The sequence below is a fragment of the Diadema antillarum genome, unplaced genomic scaffold (genome assembly GCF_040938485.1).
Source record: "Diadema antillarum isolate AM-2024a unplaced genomic scaffold, OU_Dant_1.0 seq00000180_RagTag, whole genome shotgun sequence".
In the NCBI taxonomy this organism is placed as follows: Eukaryota; Metazoa; Echinodermata; class Echinoidea; order Diadematoida; family Diadematidae; genus Diadema; species Diadema antillarum.
The window spans coordinates 704,261-721,730 of NW_027271247.1; the positions used below are offsets into that span (position 1 = coordinate 704,261).

A 17,470-nucleotide genomic window follows, 5' to 3' on the forward strand; every position below is an offset into this window, starting at 1 on the left:
CAATCTCCATTGAAAACTGAAGTTTCAAGCTGATTCTGATATTTCATTATTCCAGGGAAGAAAAAAAAACCACCACCACCAACAACAACAACAACAACAACAACAACAACAACAACAACAACAACAACAACAACCCATGATATTTTGTGTATCTACAACTTTGTGATATTGACAAGCAAAGTTTTTTTTATGATAAAGTAAAGCAGAGAGGTCTCCAAACTTCATAAGGGCTTTTTACACTTGTAAATTGTTGCTTAGCCCCGGACCAACGGTGGGGCTAAGGGGGGGCCTTAGCCCCACCGTTGGTACGGGACTATCCTTAGCCCACTTTCTGTTTACACTCGTTTTTGCCAAAGTGGGCTAGCCCCACCGATAGTACGGTACTATCTGGCCCTGCAAAATAGCAGGGGTTAGCACCGCAATTGCGGTGCTAGCACCGCAATTGCGGTGCCAAGCAAGTGAGTGTAAACAGAACGAAAAAAATAATCCTGGGCTAAGCGACGGAGACGAAGTCCGACCCTCACTGACCAATCAGAAACGAGGTAATCAAGTGCTGCCAGTGCGTGCGTGTACACGTACAGTACACAGCGTAATTATGAAAATTCATGTGGTTTGGAAAGTCCGGGGCTAAGAAATACGAGTGTAAAAAGGTCAGTTTTCTCCTTAGCCCCGGACAAGAGATAGTACGGGACTAATTGGCGAGTGTAAAAAGCTGAAAAAATTGGTACGGGACTAACGATAGTCCTGGGTCAGAGAAAGTCCGGGGTTAAGAAACACAAGTGTAAAAAGCCCTATAGATTTCTAAATCTATTTCTTTGAAATTGTCATCTTTTAGGTTTATAAATCATTTTTCGGCTCTGTAATACCTAGCTCCAGTTCAATCACGTATACAGACAGTGTAGCAGAAGGAATGTCTTCTTTGGGCCTTCCCAAGGGCTTACAGCATGTTTTAGATGCAATCCTCGAATGTCATTCATGAGTATTATGAGCAATTTCAATTCAAAAAGTCAAGTTTTACACTAAACCTGAATGCTGATTGAAAATAGGCCTAATGAAAAAAAAAAAAAGATCTATAACCATTATCATTTTAAGAGGAATCTTCACCTTGTATATTGGACTTTTACCAAACTTCAATACTAACGATTTTGTTAGATTTCTAAAATGGTGGAGGGCATTTACGAAATGCATTCAAATTTTATTGAAAAGAACGCTCATACTAAGAGTGCTACTGCAAAGAGCATAGTTTAACAGAGAAAGAATTTCTGGCACCCCATTACAACATGATATGATGAGTACGGGCACAATGTATCATATTGATTCTTTTAATAACCAAAATGCCTACAGATTTAAAAAAAAAAATCATGGTCCAACATGACCTGCTTTCAGACCACACAACTTTGTTGTTTGTTGTCGTATTTCTGAATTCTATGCATTTCTGATTTGTGTATAGAGTCACAGATGATTTGACAAATTATCCCTGACAGCAAACTTTGCGGGTCCACCCTGTCCCAGAAACAAGCAAAACTTACTGAAAAGTGACTCCAGTTCCAAGTTTGGGTAAAGCATGACATGAAATATGTGTATAAGAGAAGCATGACCCAGGTTTGTTTTCAGACATGCAAACATATTTCAATCTAAACGAAATGTGTTTCTAGGCACGTTTGCGAAATTAGTTTTCTCGCCTGCCTGAAAGGGCTACTGTATTGTGCATATAGGCTAAGAACATGGAAGTGCTCAAATCGAAAACTCGAAGAAAGACATCCACCAATGATATAGGTCCACAAGCAGTAAAAGTTTTATAGCAATTATTTCAGAGGAAGGGGGCGGGGTGGTGAACAGGCAAAGGGGATAATGCTCTTGAGAGGGGGTTCTGAAATCCACTCCCGGGTGTTGACAGGGCAGATTACAAGACCAGACTAACAGTAAAGGGGGCTTTGTAGTAGGTGACACTTTTGGCACCTGAGTGACAGACAGAACTGGTTTGGGGGAAGAGTTAGGGGTTACAGGAAGTTAACCCCTGTCAAATCGGACAATGGGCTTTGTCATTGTTTGATCACTTTCTCTCCCTGCCGCAGTCTGCAGGTTGCATTCTAAAAGCACCATGCTTCAGGCTGCTGGAGAGTACGTACGAAATGCATTCAAAGTTTATTGAAAACGCTCATACTAAGACCAAGAGTAAAGGCAATCAGCTGTGCTAAAAGATTTTCGAGGAATATAGCGGCTTCTAACTGTGTACATCAGCACTCCAAACATTCATGAGGCTGAAGCCTTACAAAGAACGAACATTCTTCTCTTGATTTGTTGCCTAGGCTGGAATTCCAGGGGATAAGCATACTACTAGCACAAGGCATTCACTGTGGACTAACCTTGTTTATGAAATGTTACAACAAAAGATTACAATTCAAATTCATGAAATTCTTCTACTAGCACAAGGCATACACTGTGGACTAACCTTGTTTATGAAATGTTACAACAAAAGATTACAATTCAAATTCATGAAATTCTTCCGTCCAGGTGTTTGCAACTGATTGACAAATTCTCTTATTTACGTCGTCATGTGGGGCAATTTGTCAATCAAAAGATTACAATGTGCAAAATTTTCATGCTTTTCCTGCATGCTATTTTAAAGGGTACATTTCTACAATGCTCTTTGGAAAAGAAAAGAAAAATCCCAGATTTTTTTCAAATATATTTGTCATGAATAAGAAAGCACAGGCCAAAATGCAAGCTCATGGATACCTATTTTGCGTTTCTTATTATCGCTGGGCAGGGCTTACACATTGGGTGCCCCAAGTTGACTTAGCTTTGATTCAAACTTGAGAGGGAATTAAAGACACCGTGTGCATAAGCCTAATTATGCAAATTGGCCACAACTGGTGTGTATCATTGAGTTGAGTTGGCCTGCAATGAGCCAACATCAACATCAAATTTTCATGTCAGGCTGCATGAATGCCTCCCTGTAATATCAGTTAACCCATCGAGGACGAGTCCCGAGTATACTCGGGCAAATGTCTACGGGAAATGTGTGCTGTAGCAAAATCTGTCCGTCCTCAATGGGTTAAAAAGTTAAAGTGTGATGTCACACCATGAAGAACTTGACTTTCATATAGGCCTAACTCACAAGAGCAAAAATCATTGATAGAAAGTGGTTAAAGTGTTGATAAAATATCTGACCTAGAAAGCAAGAAATTTTGGAATTTTCACCTGTTTTCACAAAACTGTGAAACTGCTCACATTCACATTTGCAAATCAGCATAGTGATAATGTCATCAACACAATGTAAGACATTGATTTGTAAGCAAATTATAGGCCTATATCATAAAATTAATTTTGAAAGATTTTTTTTAGCAACCATAACACCCTCTATCTCCTGTAAGTCACCATTGCTCTACTATGTACAACCACTCGACAAAATTTGATGCTGAGGATGCACTTTTTTTTTTTTTTTTGGTGGGGGGGGGGGGTTCAAGTGACAGAGGAATTAAAGAAAATTTATGCATCACTCAATGGGAGACTTGTGAGGATATGGCATGATCACCTCATCTAATATGCAACTCCAATGACAACCAATATTGCTATCAGGTGAAAATGTGTGAACCTTAAGATTCCATTCAAGTTTTTCTTATGAAAGCTTCTACTGATCTGTCCATATGCTTTTACTTAATCAGCCATTAATTTCAACTTGAACATGTGATTGTGGAAGTTGCACTTTCATGATCACATAACGCTTCTCAAAGCTCTACAGCAATGTTCAACATGTGTGGGGTGTGTCTTTCATTTTCAAAGCTCTCTTGCTCCTGAAAGAGGGGCATATTTTGTCATACTTCCTCCAGAATGGGTTCACTCTGAGTTAGGGAGAGCACCCCTCAGGGCACTCTTCATCTGAAAGTGAAAGCATTTACACTCTCAAGGCTGGTGCAAGCAATCCTAACACTTCAAATATTGAGATGAACTTACTTCGGTGGTCGCAAAGTTTACCTAACTTTTTTCTTTCTCCGATTTGAAAGAAGGAAGATTTTTCTTAAAAGTCCAGGAAGAAGAAGGGCCTGGAGGGCTGACATAACAATGGGTAGAGAGTTGGAGGGAACTCATAGTGTTTTGAAGTAGTGGTGGGGGGGGGGGGGGGGAGTGGGAAGGAGTATATGGGGCTGGAGATCATGTGATGGAGCCATACAATAGGCTTACTCTTCCAACCTCCTCACTTTTCCACGGTATCAAAGCTACAAATGGAGGACATTTGTAAGGCAGAAGTGCTAGTTCACATTTTCTCAAACGCACACTGCATAGAAAAATCTAATCCACACAGAAACCTGTTTTGAATGTAGGTAGGAAAGTACAAGTGACACTTCCTTGAAATTTGGAACTGAATTAGACCAATTTCACGCTAGACATTGACCAATCTGAATATCCATTACATTCGTTGTATAAGTTAAGTTTCAAGTCTGGGTTGTATCAGCATCCCAAATCAGTCACCACAGTCATGACCCTGAGACACACACCATTTGCATCTAGTACTTTTTTTTTTCTTTTTTTTTGCCAAGAATCTGCGGCGGCAACTATAGGGCCTATAGGACATCAAGTTCAAATTGACATACATCTACTTCACACACTGATGATATTTCCTTCATATACTTTCCGTGAAATTACGTTTTGAAAAAAAAAATGTTTAAAGCACATAAGGCATTCTAAAAATTAAAACAATACATTTAAAATCATACTAGCAGGAAAAGGACTTTGTCTGATTCAAAGGATGCTACATCAGATGAAATACTGACATTCATGATCACCACTGTCCTGACACCCTCGTTCTTTTCAATTTGGGAATTCTCTACTGTTTTTTGAAAAATGACAACCTTTTTGTTTGGGGTTAATTTGATCTGAATGAATTACACAATTTTTAGTTTATTATTGCTGTTTAACATTAAGGGCTAATGCTAAACTTTATGGAGAATACTAAGATGGTAAATTGAGAATAAAAAAAAACTCCACTCTTTGCGATGTCTGGTATCTTAAAAAAATACAAAGTCCATGCCATTTTGACTGGGTGCTCCTAAGAGGTCATGATGTTCTACACCACCACCTCCCCCTCCCCTTCTTTCTCTCTTCCGCTCTGAGTTACAGAGATCATCCCCTGCAGGACTGATGAACACTGATTAGACACCTTGGGCAAACAAGCTTTTGTTGGAGATGAGATCTCCAAGAGGATTTAATGAGTCAAGATAATTGGATTAAGGTGAGGAGGATCCCATGATTACATAATCCTATTACCCCTGTGTCCTGCCAGTAAGATTTTATTAGGTCAATCTGCACAGGGTTTCTGGCAGTGTGAGTGTATGCGCATATAGGGGAGGTCATTATGTGCCTGAACCCACAGTCTACCGGGACCTGGTACATCTTGTGAAAAGTCAATGAGGGCAGCAGAACCTCACAGGGTATGGGTTAAATTCTAAATATCAGTACATCTAGTATGGTTATTTATGACTCACAGAAGCAAACAAACGAGAAAGCCTTCCAAAGTTCACAAACTAGCATGGGGACAAATAAAAGTCAATGGTCCAAACGTTGAGTGGGTTTTGTATCATTCCTTCACATTTGCTCATATTTTGCAGCTCTGGTATTGGTATGAAAAACAGGATGAAATGATTCAAAGAGTATTTCTTTTAGCGGCAAGCATGTTTGTTCAGGGAATTGTTCTATAACAAAGTGTCAGAAAATTCAAAACATGCACAAATCCAGGTTTCTTCCTCCTATCTGAGTTGAATGTCCATAGAATCTTCTTGTAGATAACAATAATATCCTTCTAATACCAAAACTCGATAAAGAAACAACATATAAAAAATAATCATATAGCCGACTGTTCAGACGCTAATCTTGACCATTCTGGAAAACGTCTATGTGTAGTTTCCCGCTGCGCATGCTGTTATGATCATAAGTGACAACTACGGGGTCATCTTTTGTGCGAGCTCCCATTAAGCCCTGCTCAGTTAGGCCTACACCGTTCTATGGTCGTCGCTATACATTCAGACGCAAAATGGACACCATGGAATGCTGATTTGTTATCGAGTTCTAGTTCGAAACGATGCTCTGACAGTTGTTTCGTTACACGTTGCTTCATTATACGTTGTTTCGTCAAACAGCATTCAGATGTATAAATTCATTATATAGCTAGGCCTATACTGTTTAGGTATAGCTATACCATTCTAGTATAAATTTTTTGTGTCTGAACACCCTGTAACACCCTTCTTCCAGTCACACAGGATTATACACCCATCTCCATTCCCCTGTTACCTCAAATTCTGCTTGTGAGTATACACATCTCCCCAACAATGAAACCCCCCTGAATGCTTACAAATATACTTAACTGGAACAAATCCTTCTTACACCCTGGTATTAACCCCACTGCCCTTCTGTAATGGATGCCAGCATAGCAACAAGCTCTCAGGTGTGTTGTCACTCTGAGAGAGAGAAGAAAATATGCTGACAATCCTCTTAAAACCCGAGTTAAGTCTGCTCACTGAAAACCCATCTTAGGAGAAATTAGGAGAAATTTGTGCTCAAGATGGTTCAACATGCAATTCCAAACAGTCTTGGCAGTGGGCACTTTGAAAGTGGAACGTAAGAACATACGAGAGAAGTTGAAATGCCTGAAAGGCGCCTAAGTGTTTTCCAGGTCTCTCTGCATTTGCTGAATCCATGTAAGTGTTGCAAAAAAACCCCAACTTTCCCTTTAAGTAAGCAGAAAGTATGAAGACCTTGCTTGCTGTGGAGCATGAGACTAACAGCTCCCCTGAGACAATTTCAGGGGCATCACCTGACTGTTACTTCCTAAACACATGGAAACAGTTCACCAAATAAACCTGACGACATGATGGCAAAAAAGGGAGCATTGTGATAAGACATAATTAGATAGGGGGAAAAAACAGGACAAACAGAAAAACGAAGAAGAAAAGAATGAAGCCATAAAACCGGGAAAAAAAAGGAAAGTGCAATATAATAGCCAGAGTGAAGAACGAAAAAGGAACAGTGTTCCTTGAGGTGACATGATGCATTACATAATGCCTGGAGACACAGACATACAAGGACGTATGTGTGCAGAAGAAAGAGGCAGCAGGGAGTGAGCAAAGCTCCTACATGAAAGATGGGTGTGTTCACCAAACCACACATGGCCGACAGCTGGGTCATAGGACATCAAAAGGGCCCTCCTCCACATTTCCGCTAAAGAAAATGTCCGCAGTCAGGTGTTTGGCGAAGTGAAAAAACATGTGTCGGAATTCCAGCACGAACTACCCATGAAAAAGCAGTGAAGTACAGTACTAGCAGTGCCCTCTTAATGCCATGCACAGTCACAGATATGTCTGAAGAACACATCATACTCACTTTATGCAGGGTGCTACATAAGCATTTGCCCGATTGCCTGGGGCAAGTGAAAATCAAATTCAGGCAAGTGTCTTAGAACAATGAGAACAAATGCTTGCCCAAATTGGGCAAGCAAAAAATTTTTATATTTTGAACTTTCTTTTTGGGGAAAGTAAAATTATTGTTCAGGCAGGTGTTTTGCAGCAAATTTGACAGTCTGCTTGCCCGACCGGGCAAGTAGTTAAATAAAGTTATGTAGCACCCTGCTTTATGGATCAATACTTTCTCAATATCACTCAAAGAAGTCATCAGTGGAAGAGGAACAGTGGGGGCATATTGTTACTGTCATATGATGATGATAATTAATACTAATAACGATAATAATAGAGGTGTTTGCAATGCTCCTTACCACTCTCTTTGAGTGCTCAAAGGGCATTAAGATCCATAATGATGTATGACCTTAGAACTAAAGGCATCTTGAATCCTTTCCAGAATGATTCAGCTCATGAGAAGAAATTGATCAAATGACAGGTAGGCCTATATTGAAACTTGAAAACAATAGATGACGTGGGAGACCCCCGGGCGATGTGTATATGACAGCAGGTATGGTATGGTGTGGTCTGTCAGGCTTGCCAGGCTTATGGAATGAGATCTTATGTTGTCATGGCAACTAAAGCCTTAATACCATGGCTCATCACGTCAAGAGATGCGTTGGTCAAACCAGCAAAAGACAAGGTTAAGTCCAAGTGAAAGATTTAAACAGATTCGCTCAGTGTCATCTGGATGGCTTGTCATAAAAATCTGTAAAGCACAACTTTGAGCTCTGGAGTGAAAAAAAAAAATTATGATACTCTTGCAGCATATAACATGAACTATAGGCCTAGATTCCATACAATTCCTTTACTAATTTGAAACTATGCATAATTTGTTTTCCAATTTTGAATTAAATCTGAAACCTTGATTATTCAAAGTAAAAATTTGATCGTATTACGCAGAAATGGAAGGGGAGGTTTTGGGAGAGTAAAATCTCACAAAGTGAGAGTGAGACACAATTTACTCTAAATAAAAGTTTATATAAAATATGATTTTGTGATTTCCTGCAGATAGTATCAACACATCAACCACAAAGAAACAAATACTTTCAAATGTACCACACTTCTGATAAAGCAATCATGTGCATCTGTTTCTGATGGCATAAATCAACCAGCAACCTATTTCAAGTGACTACCAAAGACTTGCTCCTAATAATATTCTACATCATTGACAAACATTAAGTCACCTTGTGCATATGGCCACCTGACTACAAAGGTCAACTTCTGGTGTCACCAATACAGATGGCCAGTAGAGACAGGTATTCCTCTATAAACATTATATAGATCTGTGATATATGATCCTTCATATCTTTTTTTTTTTCCTCAGGTGAAAGTGCACTAACTTCAACAACTTGTTGCGGAATTCCATTCGTAAAGAAACTGTAAGTTGAATGCAAATAAAAATATCTATTTTGTGCCACTGCATCGTTGAAAACAAGTTTCTGAATATCAGGTGACCGAAAGAGAGAAAACAGTATCCATCATGAGCTTAGATAAACCATTTGAGTCTTCAGGTATGTTTGGATAGTCATTCCCTAGGGGGAGATACTGAACACCTCTGGTTCCACACAGTCTGCTCACCAATATCAAGTGTCTTGTCTGCCTTGGCCCTACTCTTTCTCTTGGAATAAAGTTCCCCCCCCCAAAAAAAAAAAAAAAAAAAAAGAAAGAAAAAAAAATGAAAGAGGGCAAAGAGAAAGCTCTCAGAACAAAGCCCCCCGCCCCCCCCCCCCCAAAAAAAAAAGAAAAAGAAAGTAGTTACCACCACACGATCAAATTTTGTGCAAGAGTTCAGTGATGTTTGAAGACAAAATAATCCACATTTTGGGATGCCTATCTTCTTGCTTTTAAGGTCCCTGTCTCCTTTCTGGCACAAAGAATCTGGCTAAAAAGTTTTGTTTGCCATATTTTTCTATTTGTTTTAAGAGGCCCTATCACAGTTACCTTCTGGCTAAAAAGCTTTCTTTGCTTTATCTCTTTTTATTTGTTTTAAAAGCACGACCACAGTTATACAAAATTTAGATCTCATGTTCCATAAAAACAAATGGCCATTCTGAGCTAAAATTTGTCAAAATCTTAAGACTCTGAATTCTTCTTTCCAAAGCCCAACACTACCTGTTGGTCATTTTACACATTAAAGGGATGATACAGTATTGGTGGAGATGAGAATTGGGCTTTTAACTTTTTGCGAGATACCAAGAAAACACTTATGAAATAGTACAGAGCATACCATTTTAAGAGGAATTCAAAGTTTATTTGGTGAAAATCGGGTTTGGAATGACTGAAACATCCAAAAACAAAGTAAAACAAAAGCGATCGTAATAAAAGGTGGGTCCCACATTCTATTAGAATCGCTCTGTTTTGAATATCTCAGCCATTTCAAAACCAATTTTCATCAAATAAACATTGAATTCCTCATGGAATTACATGCTCTTTCATATTTCATTAGAAGTTTCTTATTATCTCATCAAAAAATGTTAGAAACTTGAAATCAGGTCTCAACCGAAAGTCTACGATCCCTTTAATTCATTATGTTTACCCAAGATTTTGATATTTCTGTGGTTGTGGTTTTAAATGCCATTTTCTTCAACAATGAACATTTATTCCAATAAATCTCCCCTGTGCAAAATCTACTTATTCACTGCAAGATCTGCAACTGTACACCTGTATGTACTGAAAAATGGCTGCCCCACTCAGTCAATAACAGGTTTTCCATCCTTGAAATGAGACTACTGTACATCACTCAGCATGGCAGTGCAAAACCACTTTCTAGATTCCTGTATTTCATATTTGTGCACGACTGCTTCTGTCAATCCCTCTGAGTTGTCACCTGGAGTTTCTGGGGGGTTTCAGACCACAGAAAACTATTTAGGCCTACATCTAATCATGTTCCTAGAACGTGTTTCTGATCATGTATTTCAAATGTGTTGCTAATCTTGTTTCTGAAACATGTTTCATGTAACATTTCTGAGACATGTTTCTAACTGCCTTCCTAGAACTCCTCAAACATGTTTCTAACTGCCTTCCTAGAACTCCTCAAACATGTTTCTGATCAAGTTTTTGAACCATATTTCTAATGATGTTCCTAAAACGTGCTTCCAATTGTGTTCCTAAAACAAGTTCCTAATCACAGTTCTACAACACATTTCTCATCAAGTTCTTGGACTGACATGCATCTTCTTGCCACAACCACCAACTAAAAGCAATATTTCAAACAACAGCAGTATCACAGACACTACAGCCTGTCAATTAAATATGTAAATTTTGATACACTTGCACACAAAATTATGTATGTAAATGCACAGATCATGAGAGCACAAAAAAGAAAGAAAAAAGAAGAAGAGTTGAGCTAAGTGCCATCTCCACAATTGCGTACGAAAATCAGGTCATTCAGACAATAAATGTGTGCCGGTACCCAGAATTGAGCAAAACCTGAGACTGGAAAACACTGCTTGACTGCTGAAGTGATAGAAGTTACACGTTTGGGAGAAATATGAATTAAATTTGCTTTCAGATTTACAAATCTTACTTCATTAGCGTGAAATATGTTTCTGACACATTTACAAACGAAATCTTCTGTAAGTCCGAAACCCCTTTGGTAGACGTGTCAGGGAGAATCTGTGCATGTGTGTGTGTATGTGTGTATGTGTGTATGTGTGTGTGTGTGTGTGTGTGTGTGTCTGTGTGTGTGTGTAAGTAAATCAATGACCTTGACCGCCTGTGGGCTGGCTATTCTGACACTTGTTTTCAGGCGTGTAAACATGACCTACATCGTGGGCAGATGCGGATTTTACGAAGGAAATCTAAGGAAACAATACTGCTTCCCCAAACTTCCTGATAGTTTCCACTTCTTGAAGGGCAAAAAAAAAAAGGTTTTGAAGCCTCTCTGTATGATATGTCATGGGAGAGTGCTACCAAAGTTGAAAACAGGTGCATCTAGTTTGTTTTGTTGTATTTTGCTTGTTTGCGTGTGTCATATGAAGATGAACTAGAAGACCCTAGGAATCAGCATTTCAAACGGGATTAAATGTGACAGCCTGCCCCTGGTTGCTAGTCTACAACAATCTTCTCATTATAGATGCTAAAATGGCTCGCAATTATAGGGCCTACCGTTTGTGACTCTCCTCTTTTACTATATTATCATACAAAGACTGCTCTTTTTTTTTTAGGGTTCTTGCTTTTGAGGAGTTTTAACAGAATTTGGAATTATATGATATAAATTCAATTTTATGCCTTCAATCCTTCAGAGAGTTGGAGTGATTCTGAAAAAAAAAAATTGTAGTCGACATTACACAGATGAATTGCACAATACTTGTATAGTGTTGTTTGTTAAGGTATGTATAATTCAAGTAAAATCACACAAAATGCTAAAAATTACTCTTACAGCATACTTGTGTGAATACCAGAACTGATGTAGGGCCCTACACAGCATAAAGGATTACTTGTAGTTGTGGTTTACAAGCTCTTGTGTAGCAAAAAAGTAACTTTTTGCTGTGGCCTTCTCAAATATAGCTTCCATATGCCTGCCTTCAACTGACGAAATACTAAGTTATTTACGAAGGGACAGCTGCAGCGTAATGCCAAAAGAAATCATATTCCACATAAATTCAAGGACGAGTTTAATGTCTTACTCTTGAGACAAGAACACATTTTGGATCAAGAAAAGTTGAAGAGGTTAATACCAGAGTACAATGAAGTTTGAGATCCTAAGGGAGATGGGTGGGGGATGGGGGAAGAGGGTGGGGGGGGGGGGTAGGGGTTGCCATGGTGTCAAGGTCACTGTCTTTTCAGCAGGGCTTGACCCTACCTACTGCTAATACAGTGCGGATGTATAAGGGTCAAAGACCATCAATGAACTATTAGTAGGTGAGGTTTATCAACTTTACCATGTTTGAAAAGCATTTCAATACCAACTATCAAAACGCATTTCAAACACCTTTTGAGTTGTTGCATTTATCAAATCTGTCTCGCGGGAGTTGGGAGGCCTTGTCACGGCACAAGCGCCCTGAAGGAGTGGAGATGTATAGGCCTAGACAGCAGTGGTTGGGGTGGGCAGGTCCATACTATAAATGTGTTTCACAACAACGCTGCATTTATCAACTCAACTCGTTTCTGGCTTAAACATGTTTGTGATTGCACTTTTTGTACTTTTCAGAAACTCGTTTCTAGCTCCATAATCAAAACTCTCCGAAATTTGTTCGGAAACCTTAATTCTGCACAAGAACTGCAGAAATGAGTTCATAAATGCACCTATAAGTGACTGCATCCCCCTGCTTAATATCTATTTCAATATCACACGGGGTTCCTCTATGTTTTTCTTTTCTTTTTTTTCTGTGTTTGTCATACATCAAATTTTGCAGAGAGCCTTTCTGACAACAGACATGTTGTTGTGATCCAGTTGACAGAATTTTTGATAAACAGGTTAATTCTTTTCTATTTTTAAACAAGAAATTTGCTCAGAATGGATGTGAAATCAAGTGCAGCAAAGCGCAAACATTGCTCAAAACTAAACAATATACACACACATTCATCACCACAACAGCACATATTTGAGGATTAGGCTAAAATGTACCATACATCATGGAGGGTCTCTTGAAGATTAATTACATGTATTAAAGGCTGACAGGCTGGAGAATTATATAAAATGCCAACCGAGGCAGTGTGTGACAAGCAGAGCAAAGAAACCAACAGATCAATGACTAACGAGAGGAATGGAAATGTTGACAAAAGGCACAAAGAGTCCAGCAAACACGCACTTCAAATGTTGACTAAGCTTTGATGGGTGGCCTGATCAGCTTTAGTCAAGTTCATGAATTACACGCTCTCCAAACATCATCACAACTGATTGTGATGTACAAGCTCTCTGGAGGAGAAAAAGCTCAAATTGTCAGTGTGGCATCACATGAATAGTGAACTCTATTTGCCCTGAATAAGAGAGTTCTTATAATGGAGATGCACACATTTGACTTGAAGGAGAGTAATAGCTATCATTGCATACAAAGATTACAATTTTGTAAGTCCTCCCATTAAGAAGAAAAACTGAAATTCTTTATTTTATTCTTTAAAGAGTTTTTACTACCGATGGAATTCAAGATGCCACAAAAATAAAAATGGTTATAGAATATACAAACTTCAAGCTACGTAAAAATCTAAACTAACTGAGAAAGCAATGTAATCTTGAACATACTGAATTAAAGAACAGTGTCCTTGCTTTACAAAACATAATGTTGGCAGGGTTCTTTTATCCCACAATTTCACTACATCCCATCTTTACTGTGGTCGCCAATGGTTGTGAGTGGTAAACATCTAACAAATCACCACACCCCTATCTTACTGTGACTGTAATGCCACAACACTAATCAGTTGATCCTAATCCTAATCCTGAGTATTTAGCTAGTATATAGCTAATTTATAGCTAGTATACTGTGTTTGTGTCACCCGCTTCCATCTGTCTCCACAAGTGTTCCTAAGGCTAAAGCAAGATGGCTTTATTATCCATAACTTCCATCTTCTCAATGTTCTTATCAGCAATTCAGTGAAAATGGCTGCAAATCTTCATATTCTATTTGATCTTTGGTTTTCTGCACAGCTTTTCTGTGATTGAGCAATTTGATTTTTTTTTTCAGTTCTTTTTTTCTTACTCACATGGAAAGCGGCTTGGCATGGTTCAACAACTTTGTCACAATCCAAACAGTCCCTTCCATCCCTTTGTTTAAAAGCATAACAAAGTGTGACAAAGTCTTGCTTTCTTGTTAAGGGCCCCCTCTAAAGTAAGCTGTTAGCCATCTATTCATAGTGAAAAAGGAAATTATCAGTGCTAATATCAAACATGCTTCTTCCACTGTCTGCACGACAGAGGATTTGAGACATTGATTTGAAGAACAAGGATTGATATGAACAGACAAAGAGTTAGAGAATAACTATGACAATGATTATGTCTGAAGCTACATTGCAACATTATACAATGAGTGAAAAAGAACTAAAGAATGTATATCATACCTGGCATTAGCGAGCTTATCTGTATCGTTTCCCAAACATGGGATATCTTGGACGTATATTGAGAAATCATCCTCATTTGTACAGTTGATGGCTGACCAATCGGGCTCGCAGACTGCCATGAAGTGCGGCCGTAGCCGACCAATCACGTGCTTCCCGGCGTCCGTCAGGAGCAGCGTGATCCCGCCCCCTAGCAGGAAGGGTCCAATTGTGGAGTAGAGTGCCGTGGCCCAGGGATGGGTCTTGTAGCAGCAGACCTTCTGTCGGCTGTACGGCTGCCACGACGACCCCTGCTCGGCCCAATGGCGGTACAGCATCCACTCACAAATAAACATCTGTGGGGTTGAGGAAACATAGTAACATCGCAACTTGGTGCCATCTCTTTAAACATACCACCATATAAAATATTGCAAAATTAATCAACCATACACATGACACACTGTTGTTCTCACTTTAAATCATAATGGCAAATTTCATGAAAAAGTTTAGAAAGTCTCATTCTTGCATGTGATCGTAGATATAGATCTATGGGCTTTTAGCATATTCTTCATTGTGTATCGATCAGATTCTGATATATCACTGTCAGTGAAAGATTGACCTTCATGGTGGTTTTGACAACAATCAACAATACTGATGACAGTTTGACCATAGATGCATCACTGGGTGTGTCATACCTACTTGGTTTGACTGACTTCCAAAAGAGGGTCACCGACTGCCCTACAACTCAGCATGGACCTACAACGATAGCTCCATGATCTCAGCTAGAGATACTCTTTAATGTGTGGCCACAGCTGAGAACACTTTGAATTGAGAGAGCTGTGTTGTGAAAAGTCCAGCCGAGTTTGAAAATCAGTACTCATTCCATATTTCCTCTTTCTCTTTTGTTTCCTTGTCTGCTGTTGATGAGGCCCTGGTCCCAACGGCATGGATGGATACCCAGACAGACAGGGAAGACAGACAGACAGAAAGACAAACATACAGCTGGGCAGACAGATGGACAAACAGTCCTAGCAAAGCTAGGAGAACCTTGGGATTTGAACAGAGTCTGAAAAAACCATCTGGTCCAGACAAGGCGGGACACAATAATCTGATGACAAATTCAGTTTGCTAGGGAAAGCACGACCCTGAGACTGACAGAGAGAATGAACCAGTTGTGGGTTGGAGTGGAAGTGCCTCAGTATCTATAAATAGCATCAAATTCCTCAGGGGGATACATCAGTGCCCCTCCCCCATATTAAACAAAAACAAGAAACAGAAAAAAAGGTCCAGCTGAAAAATCTACATGAACTTGAAATACTTGTATTACTGTCTCCAAGTTCACATTGGTCCCTGCGTCGCAGGGAAAGTCCCATCCCACAAGACTTTCCACTCCCAAAACCATAATGTGAACGCTCACTGGGACTTGTCCCCTCGTCCCTGTGAAGCAACTCGGGTCCAGGGACGAAATTTGGAGGGGAGAGTGACCTGGGGCAGTACATTGTAGCGCCCAATTGTATTCATCAAATGTGTGCATGCACGAAGTCTGGTTTCAAGTGGCAGGGCTCGCCCCAAGTCCCAATTGCCCCCACAGCTCAGGGACAGTTGAGATATAAGTCTGGACATTTAGTCATGGTGACTGTCCCTGCGACGAGGGGATCAATGTGAACACGCAGTGTAAAACCAGAAATGTTCATGTGTATGAAACTTTCGTGAGGAGACTACGTTCCATGCAGAAGTTCTTGTCCACACAGTGCACTGAAGGTCAGTGGCGATTCATGAAAGTGTCATGCCGTGAAAAAGGCTGTCGGCTCATATTCGCGAAAGTTTCACACCGCAAACATTTCTGGTTTTACAGTTCAGTGTGGCAAGAGGATGTCTTTCTGGAACCCTCCTAGGAGCTGCCTATGGGATGCTTTACAATGAGGACAAGACAAGGCAACTTATGATATTTTGCAGAGACACTTTTTATAGTCCCAAACAAGGCACCCTTGCGAGTTTTAAAAAGAGTCTGCTCTGATCATGACGTATCAAAAACCAACCAATCGAGAACTTACTGTGGTGATGGGCACGAGAAGTCCAACAGACATCAGGACCCCAACACTGATGGTGTCCGGTCTGTATGGGTATCGTAAGGTCTCGTCATCACAGTAGAACCCTCGCTGGAACGGTAGGTCTGGACTCTCTAGAATCAGCAGCACCAGTGACGGTACCAAAACTGTTATAGGAGAACAAAAACAATAATAATAGGAGAGAATTTAGGTTAATCAATGTACTCTGTAGCTAGTAATGAGAGATAGATAGATAGATAGATGGGGGGGGGGGGGTGGCGAGAGATGAGAGGGCAGGTGGAGAACAGACAGGGAGTCAAGGAAGTCAGTCTACAACAGGCATTTTCCACAGAAACCTGCCCGAGTATACTCTGGACTCGTCCTCAATGGGTTAACAGGCCAGTTAACTCATGAATTCAGTAAAATGTATGGACATATTTCCCTGAGAACTCAGTGATGAGTTGTTATTTCACCAGTCCTTAAAATAATGCTACCAATGCATGGTATCCAGCATGAATGACAGTTTTGTTGCCATATTGGGCAAGCCAATGGTAAAGATTTCTGGTCCACAAGAACAACTTTTGAAATAATAGACGCACAAATTTTCAAAAAGTTGTTTGAAAGGTCTATTCCCATCAGGAGTCCTTTATAATTTAGCAATGACTTAAAATCCTTAAATCATGATCTCTAATGACTAATAAGTTATGTGAATTTGCTTGATCTCTTTGTATTAAACATTACTAAGAACTGCACTGTACATTGTACTGTTAACACATAAGTAGTCTCATGCGATATCTTGTCTTGCTTTGTTTTTTTATTTTGTTTTTGTGTCTGTTTCGGTATGTTTATTCCCTCCATGCTCCTTTAATATTGTCAGTAACTTTTATCATTTTGTTTTCATGCCTGTTTTAGCATATCTTATTCTTGTGCCTGTTTTAGTATATTTTATTCTCTCCGTGCTCCTTTTATATAGATGGTAACTTTGATAATTTGGTATTT

The 17,470-nt window shown here is 39.6% G+C and overlaps 1 protein-coding gene across 1 annotated transcript in view; it reads right to left on the bottom strand.

The window, feature by feature from the left end:
* The window catches only part of LOC139728449 (phospholipid phosphatase 1-like), a 35,780-nt gene extending 19,129 nt beyond the window's left edge, over nt 1-16,651 (bottom strand). The window contains exons 1-2 of the mRNA XM_071639390.1: nt 16,478-16,651; nt 14,448-14,779 (exon numbers count right to left, since the gene is read on the bottom strand). Of these exons, the coding sequence (XP_071495491.1) occupies nt 14,448-14,779; nt 16,478-16,510 (365 nt within the window). The 5' untranslated portion in view covers nt 16,511-16,651. The remainder of the gene's footprint in view (nt 1-14,447; nt 14,780-16,477) is intronic.
* Between the last annotated feature and the right edge of the window lie 819 nt (nt 16,652-17,470).